This window comes from Pongo abelii, chromosome 18 (genome assembly GCF_028885655.2).
Source record: "Pongo abelii isolate AG06213 chromosome 18, NHGRI_mPonAbe1-v2.0_pri, whole genome shotgun sequence".
NCBI lineage: Eukaryota > Metazoa > Chordata > Mammalia > Primates > Hominidae > Pongo > Pongo abelii.
This window is the reverse complement of record NC_072003.2, coordinates 57,661,784-57,674,407: the sequence shown is the minus strand read 5'-3', so window position 1 is coordinate 57,674,407 and position 12,624 is coordinate 57,661,784. Positions and strand designations below refer to the sequence as shown.

Below are 12,624 nucleotides of genomic sequence, written 5' to 3'. Positions count from 1 at the left end.
GTGGCGATGGGGAGGCATGGACAGCCCAGAGCCACCCAAATCCAGAGGTCACGAACAGCAGGAGGAATCAACAGAGACAGAGTCTTGCCCCACTGCTCCTGGCAGCCCACATTGTCCCTGGGAAAAACCTATATACGCTGAGGTCTTCTGTCTATAAGGCTATAGTCATGTGGGAACAGAGTGCTTCAGGGGAAAGGGCACAATCTTTACTCCCTGGAGTTTGACAGCAATTTGGTATTTGAGCCTATTTGTTGTGTTTTTTGAAAAATTAACCTCTTGAAGGGACCAAATCAAAATCTAAACGACCAACTGGAGGGCTGCTGGGGAGAGGGGAAGTCCGACAGGCTTGAAGGCAGATCTGTAATTGAAAATGGGTTCAAAAGCTACATGTAATATTATCTGTTCAAAATGTAAAATAGGGGCTAAATTTTGGACATGAATACCTACATATTCCTGACACATGGCCCCTGAGGAATTTCTTTTTTTTAGGAAGTAGGAAAAAAATGGCAGCAGACTTAGAGTTGACTTTAAATATAAAGCTATGTGTGAAAAGGATGATGCCAAACGTTAAATAATATGCTTTTCTTGCTCTATGAATGGTTTCTGGGGCCCTGGCTATATATAAATGCTGCAGTAGTAATGGAAATCTCATCTTCCTAGGACACAGCACCCTCCTACAGAAAATGTACCTCCTATTTATGTGTACCACACAAGCAAAAGAGCAGCTGCTAAAACATGGATTTGTGCATTACTGTCAAATATGATCAAAGATACAATTCTGATAGCTTTGATGATTATCTGTAGTACTAGTGTCAGAAAGAGCACTTGTACAGAACATATTCATGTACAAAGCCAATCATTTATTTAGCACTAAAATCAAATTATAAAAACATCAATTCCATCTTAAAACAGGCATTTTAAAAGCATTTCTGTGGTTCTAAGTTTGCATCAAGACAGTCTAAGTTTGCATCTGCACAATCTGGATACCCAAATCCCTCTATAATTTCCAAAGACAAAGACAATTTTTGCTAGTTGTGGGGTGTCAGGGGAAGCAGTGATGCCCTGCAAGCAGTCTAATGGGCCCAGGGAACACTGTTTCTTTCTCAACCTGAGGTTGCATCCTTGATCTCCAGGAAAAGAGATTAGTGCTTGCTTAACCAGGTTCCTAGTAAATGGTCAGGGATCTTCTATGCAATAATGTTGCAAAATGTACTGAAGAGGAAAAAAAAGCACAACGGAGGCTTCTTGCCCATTTACACTCGCAATGTTAGATTTCGAAAACAGGGCCCTTCATAGTCAGCAACCAAGTCCTGACTTCCGGATGTAATGCAGGCTGGTTAACACCCCTTAATAACTACTTTGCAATTCCAAATGACTCCTTGACAGCTTTTCTAGACAGGGAGTGGAATAAGGGTGCGGGTGCTTTTAGGCTCTCGGAGGCAAAAACAAGCTCAATTTAACCATTTCCCTTCCGGGTTGACTTCTGAGTTATGCAGATTCCAGTTCATTAAGCCCTGAGTACAGAGTATGAGGCCAACATCTTTTCTTTAGTAAAAGCCATGCCATTCATCTGCCTTTCCCTTTTTCTCCTTTATCTGGGCGACTGTTTTTGGAAACTGGGGTAACTCCCTGCAGGCAGGCAGCAGGAGATATCTCCAAGTCAGGCCGGCAAGGTGGGGTGCTATCCTCTGTACAACCATGAGGAAGATGAGGCAAATAAGATCAAGAGAGCATTTTGTGAACAGGCGATGACCCAGTTTGTTACCTGTGCTTTGTGGCTAGTGAAGGTGTCCAAACTCCCAGACACAAAGAATCCCAGTTGCAACTCTACTGTGATATATCATATAGCAATGATTCTTACTTAGGAAGGACTTTGATTTCTCCTTGGCCGTGGGTTTTTGGGTTAAAGGGCCTGGGCTGTGGGTCAGCAGGGTGGGACGGTCCTGGAAGACTCACAGAGCCAGGGACACCCACATCCTCCAGCATGTCCAGTTCCCTATAATTCTCTATGGCCACAGGAAATAAGTCATGAAATGGGGCAGGATTCTGGTTCTGTACAAGGTCTGCCAGCTCCTATCAAGGACACATGGAGGGATACGTCTACAAGGAGCCATTCTGTGTTCTTCCGGCCTTCAGTCTTCCATATCAGTGAATTTTCTCTTCTTGTAATTCTGAACGAGGTTGGAAGCTGTGATCTGAGAAGCCTGCCCCTTCTCCCAACACTGAAAGTCATTCAGTCCGTTCTGCCCTATTTGAAATAAGCCCCTCTCCATCTCGTCTAGCCTGGCTACCAGGGCTGAAGTGTCTTCGTTGTAAGCGTTCTGTGACGAGTCCATGATGCGGCGAAAACGTCCAATAAAAGTCTGGAAAACAAGGGAGTGAGAAGTCAGGGTTGACCTTACACCCCACAAAGTCATATCCATTTTTATCTCAGAACATTTAAATGGCATGAAAAGAAAGAATGATGTGTAGGACTCAGAAGGAGGTCTGAATTCCCCCTAGCACCCAAGTAAGTTATCGCACATTGCTAAGCCTCAATTTCCTCGTCTGTGAAGTGGATTGTTATGAAAATCCAGTAAATTGTTAAGAAAACCAATGAATACATGTAATGCACCTAGCAAATGGCTAGCACACAGCAAGGTCCTTGAGAAGCATCACCTATTATTGTCATTAGTAGCAAATGCTTCTGTTCCAAGAGGCAGAAATGATGGTTTCTTCTAACAGTAACGGAATAAAAAATAATTACGAAAAATTAAAATAAGGTTATACCATAAAGGCTGGGAACAGATGTATAACATTGTTTTGTCCTGGAAAAGTAATAACAATATGAGTTATTGTTTATTACACAGCATTACATAGTTTTACCACAACTCTATAATTTTGGCATTATTATCATCTCCATCAATTCTTACAGGTGAATTGATGTCTAGAGAGGTCAAGTAGCTTGACCAAGTCATATTGCTAGTTCATGGCAGGGCCAAGTCCTAACCCCAGAACAAAGGAAGGAAACAACCCAATAACTCTTGTATTTCCAACAGGAACCCTCAGGCCAGGCCTGGGACTGTGTATCTAAGTGCCTGTCACCTGTAATGCACCATCGCCCTTTTTTTCTCTTTTTTCTTTTTAATAGAGATGGGATCTCACTATATTGCCCAGGTTGGTCTTGAACTCCTGGGCTCAGCGATCCTCCCACCTTGGCCTCCCAAAGTGCTGGGATTACAGGTGTGAGCCACCATGCCTGGCCATCATCACCCTTTCCTCATTTCCTAGAGTTCCTGCTGGCCTCAGCAAGCAAATATGAGGAGTGGCAGACAAGTCATATTAAAAAAAAGTAGATGTGTGTGTGTGTATATATATATGTGTATATATATATAATGGGCAGACAGTGTAACTGTAGGCTGACCTGGAATAATAAACTAAATTTACAAGTCATACACTGTCCTGGGTAAAAGTAGTATCTGTGGCTGGCTCTTGAGACAAGTGCAGCACCACAGGTTTTCACACCCATTACTTGCCTGCAGCAGAGACTGGGAAATGTCTGCATTCTCGGGACTGTCAAAATGCAGGAGTTGGGAGCCAAACCCGTAGAAATGGGGCCCCATTTTGTGGAGGTCCACCACATTGGGATCCGCACTGAACACAGTCCTCCAACCCTCTTGGTAGATCTTGGGGAGTTCCACAGAAAGGATCCGTCGCTTGTTGTCAAAAAGTCCTTTTGCCAGCCACAAGGGTAGTTCAAGCTTGGAACCCTGCAGCATGCACAAATGTAGATTTTAAAAACGGACAAGTAACATAGTAAATGTGTGTGACGAAAAGGAAATACACATCGCCTGCGCAATACTGCCTTTTCTCTTTAGGGGAGTGGCTGTCAAGCACAGAAGACCTGGTCGTGACTTGAAGCAATGAAGTGTGTGGGCTGAAGTTTTATGTGATGATGGAATGGAGAGAGAAAATGGATTTATATAACAAAAACATGGTGGAGAACAAAAATGTAGGATAAGTGAGAGTTTTCTAACTAACACATATAAAAATTGTCCAATTGTAGACACTTCAGAGCTATAGTAAACATTTCCTTTTTCTTTGAATATTCAATATTTATTCTAAATATCCACTTGCCGAGTGCCTGCTATGTACTAAGCACCCTATTGGATGCTAGGGGTCAGAAAGAAAAATAAGATCAACCTGAGCTTGGGTGGCAGCCCCTTTCCATCCCACTTCACAGCTTCAGAGATGACAGCACACATGTCTCTAGTTTTTAAAGCCTCAATAGAATTAGAAAACAAGATGAGGTGGTCATGACAGACCAGAAATTAAGAGTCATAAATCTCCAAAAAATCAAAGGCAAACAACTGGATTGAATGAAGCAATAAGAGCCGAAACTCTCACAAGGGAGAACTGTTGCAAAAAGATGGGAGCAGCTTTGTGGGTGTGGAAGCAGAGCTTTTGGCAAACTGCACAAGACTAGACAGACCAATATTGAGTTCAAGGCTGCCAACACCACCAGGACATGAGGGCCTAAGATCTGAGAAAGAAGGGAAGGAAGTAAGCCCACTATTTGACACCGAATAGCAGAGAAATCAGGCGCCAACTTTAAGATAAATTTAAAAATCAGATGGAAATTCCAGAACTGAAAAATACAATAATTGAACCTAAGAAGTCAATAGATTAAATCAAATTTAACATGTTTACTGGATTGGATTTGGATGAAGAGAGGGCTGTGAATGAGAAAAGGTCAATAGAAAATATTCAGACTAAAGTATCTAGAGAAAAAACAGAGAAGAGCCTAAGAGATGTATGAAATAAGGTGTAAAAGAAAGAAAAAGTTCAACATGTATGTAATTTGATGGGGAGGAGGGACAGATTGAGGCAAAATAAATGTCTGAAGAGATAATAGCTATATATTATCCAAAATTAAAAAAAGGTATCAAACCACAGATTCAAGGAACATTATGAATAACAAGTATTAATAGAATAAATACTAATAAAATCACAACTAGGCATATATTACCTGAATTGTGAGACCAAAGACAGAGAAAATCTTAAAAACAGCTGTAGATGGGAGTGAGGAACACACTCCCTTTAAAGAAGGAACATTAAGAGTTAAACCCAACTTTTTGGCCAGGGCCGGTGGCTCACGCCTGTAATCCCAACGAAAGGTGAAGCCGGCTGGGCTTCTGGGTTGGGTGGGGACTTGGTGAACTCTTCTGTCTAGCCAAAGGATTGTAAATGCACCAATCAGTGCTCGGTATCTAGCTAAAGGTTTGTAAACACACAAATCAGCACTCTGTAAAAACAGACCAATCAGCACTCTGTAAAACGGACCAATCAGCACTCTGTAAAATGGACCATCAGCTCTCTGTAAAATGGACCAATCAGCAAGATGTGGGTGGGGCCAAATAAGGGAATAAAAGCAGGCCACCCAGCCACCAGCAGCAACCTGCTTGGGTCCCCTTCCACGCTGTGGAAACTTTGTTCTTTAGCTCTTCACGGTAAGTCTTGCTGCTGCTCACTCTTTGGATCCGCACTACCTTCATGAGCTGTAAACACTCACTGCAAAGGTCTGCAGCTTCACTCCTGAAGCCAGCGAGACCACGAACCCACCAGAAGGAAGAAACTCTGGACACATCTGAACATCTAAAGGAACAAACTCCGGACACACCACCTTTAAGAACCGTAACACTCACCACAAGGGTCTGCGGCTTCATTCTTGAAGTCAGCGAGACCAGCGAGACCAAGAACCCACCTGAAGGAACCAATTTCAGACACACCAATACTTTGGGAGGCCAAGGCGGGCAAATCACCTGGGCTTAGGGGTTCGAGACGGGCCTGACCAACATGGTGAAACCCCGTTTCTACTAAAAATACAAAAATTAGCCAGGCATAGTGGTGGGTGCCTGTAATCCTAGCTACTCAGGAGGCTGAGGCAGGAGACTCGCTTGAACCCAGGAGGCAGAGGTTACAGTGAGCCGAGATCACACCATTGTACTCCAACCTGGGCGACAGAGCAAGACTCCGTCTCAACAACAACAACAACAACAACAACAACAAAAAAAAAGCCAACTTCTTAACAGAAACTGTGGAAGCCGCAAAACAATGGAAATGGAATTTTTTTTTAATGTGCTAAAAGAACATAACTGCGAGTGTAAAATCTTATACCCAGTGAAAATATCCTTTAAAAGTAAAAGTGAAATAAAGGCATTTCCATAGAGAAAGTATGCAGGAAAGAGTTAACACAGTAGGCCTGAGACTGCTATCTTAGCAAGGCCTGCTTGCAAGGTTGGCCCTTGGTTGGCATTTGGGAACTTGGATTTCAGGAGGATTCTCATCCGTCCTAGAACTGATGAGAGTGTGCCTGAACTGTTTGTGCAAACAATGTGATTTATGTTGAACACCTGCTTTCCCTCTGGAAGTCTGAATTTTGGTCTGTGCTAGACAGAAAGTGCCACATGAACAGCCTCCAATAAAACCCTGAAGACTGAGTCTTTAACAAGCTTCCCTGGTAGACAGTATTTCAAACATTTTATCAGAATTCAAATTACTGGAGAATTTAAGTGCATCCTGTGTGACTCCACTAGGAGAGGACTCTTGGAAGCTTGTGCCTGGTCTCCTCCAGACTTTACTCCATGCAACCTTTCCCTCTGCTGATTCTGCTTTATATCCTTTTGATGTAATAAATCTTAACCATGAGTGTGACTATATGCTGAGTCCTTTGAGTCCTCTTAGTGAATCATCAAATCTGGGTTGGTCTTGGGCATCTGTGACACAGACAGAAACTGAGACTTATCACCAGAAGATCCAGAATAAGGGAATTCTGAAGAGAGAATGCAAACGATTCCAGAGAGAACTATGGAAATGCAAAAAGGAAAAACGAGTCATGAAAAGAATATATAAATGGGTATATAATAATAATGTTTTACAGGGGTTTTCAATGAGTCAAACTAGAATACATCACAATAACACAAGAGGAAAAATGTGTTTACGTGTTCTAAGATTCTAGTCATTTCTGTGAAGTCGTGAAAGTAGTAACTTATATAACATTCTTTTTAGTCAGAAATGATTGTGTAATATATTTAAGGCAGCCACTAAAATAACATAATATATAACTAAATAAACTAATAAAAAGGTAAATGAATAATAAATTTGATTAATGCAAAAGAAGTCAAGAAAGGACAGAAAAGGAAAGCTAAAACAGATGGGACATAAGAAAACAGTAAGAAGGTAAAAATGAACACAAATATGTCCATAATTAAATGTAAATGGATTAAATATAACAATTAAAAATCAGCACACTGAACACAAAACAAAACCCAACTATATGCTGCAGAAAAGAGACATACCTTAAATATGAAGACACAGAAAAATTAAAAATAGGATTAAAAATGTCATGTAAACACGAATCAAAAGACAGAAGCATTATTAAAGATAAAGAGAGACGTGGCAATAATAAAAGGGTCATTATGTCTACCAGAAAATTATTAATATTTGTCTAAATTAACAGAAGCAAAAGGATAAATAGACTAATCCATAATCATAATGGAGACTTTAACATTTTTTTTAATCAATTTTTTTTTTTTTTCAGAGAGGGGGTCTTCTTCTGTCACCCAGGCTGGAGTGCAGTGGTTTTCTAGGCTCAAGTAATCCTCTTGCCTCAGTCTCCTGAGTAGGTGGGACTATAGGCATGTGCCACCAGACTCAGCTAATTTTTCAATTTTTCCTACAGACAGGGTCTTGCTATGTTCCTTAGGCTGATCTCAAACTCCTGGCCTCGAGTGATGCTCTCACCTCCACCTCCCAAAGTGCTAGGGTTACAGGCAGGCGCCACCATGCCTGGTCCACATGTTTTTCAGGATAAAAAAAAAAGTAGAAAAAAAAATCGCAAGGATAGAGAATATCTCAACAAAACAATTAACAAATGAGCTAATTTACACATACAGATTATTTATTGCACACTATGACTTCCCATAGACATCTTTTCAAGTCCACACAGAATGGTTAAATTGGTCTTATGCTTTGCCATAGAGCAAGTCTCAGCAACTTTCAAGACTGAAATCATGCAGACTGTTTTCTGGCCACGGTGGAATTGAGCTAGAAATAAAAAATGTAAATGACCAAATCTCAAAATGTTTGAAATTAAGCACTAGTCTTCTAAATACCTACAGGTCAAAAAAGAAATCACAATAAAAATTAAACAGTATTTTAAAATTTTTATTTATTTATTTTTGAGACAGTATCTTGCTCTGTCACCTAGGCTGGAGTGCAGTGGTGTGATTACGGCTCACTGCAGTACTGACCCTCCAAGGCTTAAGTGATCCTCTTGCCTCAGCTTCCTGAGTAGCTGCGACCACAGGTGTGTGCCACCATGCTTGGCTTTTTAAAAAAAATTTTTTGTAGAGATGGGGACGCATTATGTTGCCTAGGCTGGTCTTGAACTCCTGGGCTCAAGTGATCCTCCTGCCTCTACCTCCCAGTGTTGGGTCTACAGGTGTGAGCCACCATGCCTGGCCTAAAAAGTATTTTTAGTTCATTGATAATGAAAATATAACACATCAAAACTTATGAAATGCAATTAAAGTTGTACTTAAAAGAAATGAATAGCTATGAATGTATAAAAGAAGATTGAAAAATTAATGACCTAGGTTTCCATCTCAAAATGTGTGTCTGTGTGTGGTGGGGGAATTAAGCCCAAATAAAGTAGAAAGGAAGAACTAATTAAGAAACTAATGACCTAAAAAACAAAGGTACAAAAGTGAAAACTAACAGAGTCCTAAGTTAGTTCTTTTAAAAGAATAAAAACATTGATAGACTCCTGGCAAGGGTAATCAAGAAAGGGAGAACACAATTTATTGATATTAAAAATAAAAATAAGGACACCACTGTAATCCTACTGACATTAAAAAGATAGTAAAGGAAATTCTGAACATTGTACTGATACCATTGAAAATTTAGACCAAAAAAAAAAAAAATTAGCTGGGCATGGTGGCATGTACCTGCAATCCCAGCCACGTAGGTGGCTGAGGTGGGAGGATCACTGGAGCCTAGGAGGTCAAGGCTGCAGTGAGCTGTATCACACCACTGCACTCCAGCCTGGGCAACAGAGCAAGACCCTGTCTCAAAAAAAAAATAGATAAGGTCAAAGTTTTGGTTAAAAACCAAATATACCAAAACTAACACAAGAAGAAATCAAGTCTGAATAATCCTATAAATGAAATTAAATGTCATACAAACCTTCCTACACAAATCTCCCATGCAGAAGGATTCTAAAGATTTAATGTAGACACTCTGCACTCAAAGAAGTGGAACATGACTCCCTACTCCTTCAGTGTGACAGTGATAATGACTTCCATGCAAAGAGTACAGTATGAAAAAGTGGAGAAACCTAATGAACATTACCTCTGCCAAGGTTCAAATGAACAGTAAAAAGTCCTGTTGATAGTAGGCACCCTTAATATGTGATGAAAATGGCATTTTACCTCTGTGGTCTTCCTCCCTAAAGCTGATAATCAAGTCTAATGCTGAGAAAAAAAGAATAAAAAACAAAAACAAAGAACGCTGGGTGAGGTGGCTTACGCCGGTAATCCCAGTACTTTGGGAGGCTGAGGTGGGTGGATCACTTGAAGTCAGGAGTTCCAGACCAGCCTGGCCAACCTGGTGAAACCTCGTCTCTACTAAAAATACAAAAATTAGCTGGGTGTGGTGGTGGGCGCCTGTAATCTCAGCTACTTGGGAGGCTGAGGCAGGAGAATCGTTTGAACCCAGGAGATGGAGGAGGCTGCAGTGAGCTGAGATTATGCCACTGCACTCTGGCCTGGATGACAGGGCAACTCCGTGTCAAAAAAACAAAAAAATCAAAACCAAAAACAAAACTACCCCCAAACCAAAGATTTCCAATTGAGGAACACTTTACGAAATACCTGACCACCGCTCCACAAAACCGTCGAGGTCATTAGAACAAGGAGGTCTGATTAACTGTCACAACCAAGAGAAGGCTAAGGAAACATGTCTACTAAATGCAGTATGGTATCCTAGGTGGAATCCTGGAATAGAAAAAGGACATTAACTAAAAACTAAGGAAATATGAATTAAGTATGGGCAGCATAGCGCCATGTTTACCAGTGTGTATGGGAACGAAATCCTAATCTGCTAGGATGAAAGTCAACAGATAATGTCTACATTAAAAAAAAAACAACCCAACAAGGTAAGTTTAAGAATATTATTTAGAAATATGAAGATGAATCTTGAAGACACCACTAAAAAAGGTACATGAGCCCTGTGGACTTGGAGGCGGAAGTGGGAAAAGGAAGGCAGGGCCTGCTATTTTTTCGTATAAATCTTTTGGTACTATTTGACTTTTTTTTTTCTTTTTTTTTTTGCGATGGAGTCTCACTCTGTCGCCAGGCTGGAGTGCAGTGGCACAATCTCGGCTCACTGCAACCTCTGCCTCCTGGGTTCAAGAAATTCTCCTGCCTCAGCCTCCAGAGTAGCTGAGATTACAGGCGCCTGCCACCACACCCAGCTTTCTAGTAGAGATGGGGTTTCACGGTGTTGGCCAGGATGGTCTGGATCTCTTGACCTCAGGATCCGCCCGCCTCAGCCTCCCAAAGTGCTGGGATTACAGACGTGAGCCACCGCACCCGGTCTATTTGACTTTTAAAAAGTTGGTTATGTATTACTTTGATAAAAATTAATTTGAAACAGACCAAACAAAAAACATCGTTCTAAACAAAACTTAGGTGAAACAGGATATCCAAATTAATCATTACAAGCCATATTCCTGGGACAATTTTATATTTGAAGCCATACGGCCTTGGGTTCCGAATCCCAGCTCACCACTAACTGAAGCCCTGGCCGAGTGACCCAATCTTTCTGGTTGTTGAAGGATTAAAGGGAAAAGCTTACTCCCCACACCCAACCATGCTGCCACTACGTAAGCCCTCAGTAGGGCTTACTGATCCTGTCATCATTATGCAGGAATACGTTTAGCAACTTGGGGTTCCTACTTATCACATGCTCTTACAGAACCCAAAGCTGTTTTAAGGCAAACATGATCAGAACTCTAATTCTTAAGTATTCAGCTGGAGCCAATCTTTAAGCATTCAACACACGTTGGAGGGGGTAAGGAGAAGACACTAATTTCGACAGTTTCAAAAAAGAAATCAATGTTGGAGGCTGCCTGGCGACTTAGGATAAATGTAGTTTCACCACAGATGGCGAACAACAAGTCTGGAGACCACCCCAAGCGCGACGGGACCCCCGCGGAGTTTCCAAGAAGTCGTTAGCGCCTTCGGCCCTGGCTCCTCGAAAACTACAAATCCCAAAGAGCAGCGCGCCCCGACGCGGCGTCCCAGGGCCGCGGGGCCCGCCGGGAGCTGCAGTCTTTCCGGGCGGGACCCCGCACCAAAGGCTCACCTGTGGGACCGCGTTGTCAGTCTCGGCGCCTGCGCTCCGCTCCAGGAAGAAAGCGCCAAGGCGAGGCATGGCGGTCTCCGTGCGCACCGGCAGCTTCTCGTGGGACATCAGGATGTCGTCCAAAGAAAGAAAGTTCTCCTCAGGCCCCAGCGCACCCGACTCCACTCGGAAATAAGCCTCCGACATGGCGGCCACTTGAGCTTCTCCGCTTCCACTCGCGTGATTCGGAGGAGCCTCAGGAGTTAGGTGTGTACAAGACGGGGAAGCGGAAACCGGGCAGATGGTTGGGGTCAGGAAAGTGGATTGAAACTCGTTTCCCGCGCCTGGGGACGCATCAGACAGGAGCAGTCGATTCGGGCGGTACCGCCCAGGCAGAAGCAATCGATCAAGTCTGCAGCTTTAGAGCAGCGGGACACGGCTGGGGAGCGGTAGGTGGGGGCGCCGGAAGTTCTCTTCCCTCCGCTTGTTGCACGGTGTGGGAACTTTACGAAGAAGCTGGAACGCTCGTTGAAGCTCCTGGACCCATTTGTACTGGATTGTGTTCATGTGATCCTTAACTATTTATATGAAATTAAAAACACTTTGCAACACTTTTAGGAGTTTAAAATAAAGGCATCTTGTGCCCTTCACTCCAGGCCTAAGTCCGACCCTTTCCTACAGTTTTTTTTTCACTATGCAACTCCGTTAATCTTAGTATTTGAAATAAATGTTAAACAAACAAAAACTTCCAGCACTATCCCCAGCGAGTTATGGTCTAGATGATGAACTAGTGTGTTGTATTTTGTTAGTATTTTGGTGGGGGTTGGACGGGGTGGGTAGAGGGGTGGAGCACTAGACTGCATATGGCTTGCGAAGGTTGTGAGTATACTTCGGGGTGTCTTAGCTCATCATCAACTCACAATCTCCTTTTGTGGCTCTGAATTTAAATCCCTAAAAATGGAAATCCAATTGGTCCAGTTTATCGATTGGTCCAGGCAGGCCACAATGGTCATAGATCTCCAGCCACCCTATAGATGGGGGTGCCTGTGTTGGGTGCGATCACTCTCCAGTGACCAGGGGAAGGACCATGGTCGCATAGTACCAGGTTTGGTGGCTCTCCTCAGTCTGGGCTATGGGTGGCGGCAGATTGTTGAGAGATGCACTATAGAACTTACTTCGTCTAGAGCATTTCTGGGGCTACTGGAGCCGGGAGTAAAGGGTGTGTGTGAAGGGAGGTGT

General features: G+C 42.6%; 1 protein-coding gene across 1 annotated transcript; it reads right to left on the bottom strand.

The window, feature by feature from the left end:
• Nucleotides 1-839: 839 nt before the first annotated feature.
• Nucleotides 840-12,035, bottom strand: GINS3 (GINS complex subunit 3). The gene is made up of 3 exons (XM_002826476.6): nt 11,407-12,035; nt 3,516-3,749; nt 840-2,363 (listed from the first exon to the last, which is right to left on the bottom strand). Exons 1-3 carry the CDS (start codon nt 11,590-11,592, stop codon nt 2,133-2,135), a joined length of 651 nt encoding a protein of 216 aa, XP_002826522.1. The 5' UTR covers nt 11,593-12,035; the 3' UTR covers nt 840-2,132.
• Between the last annotated feature and the right edge of the window lie 589 nt (nt 12,036-12,624).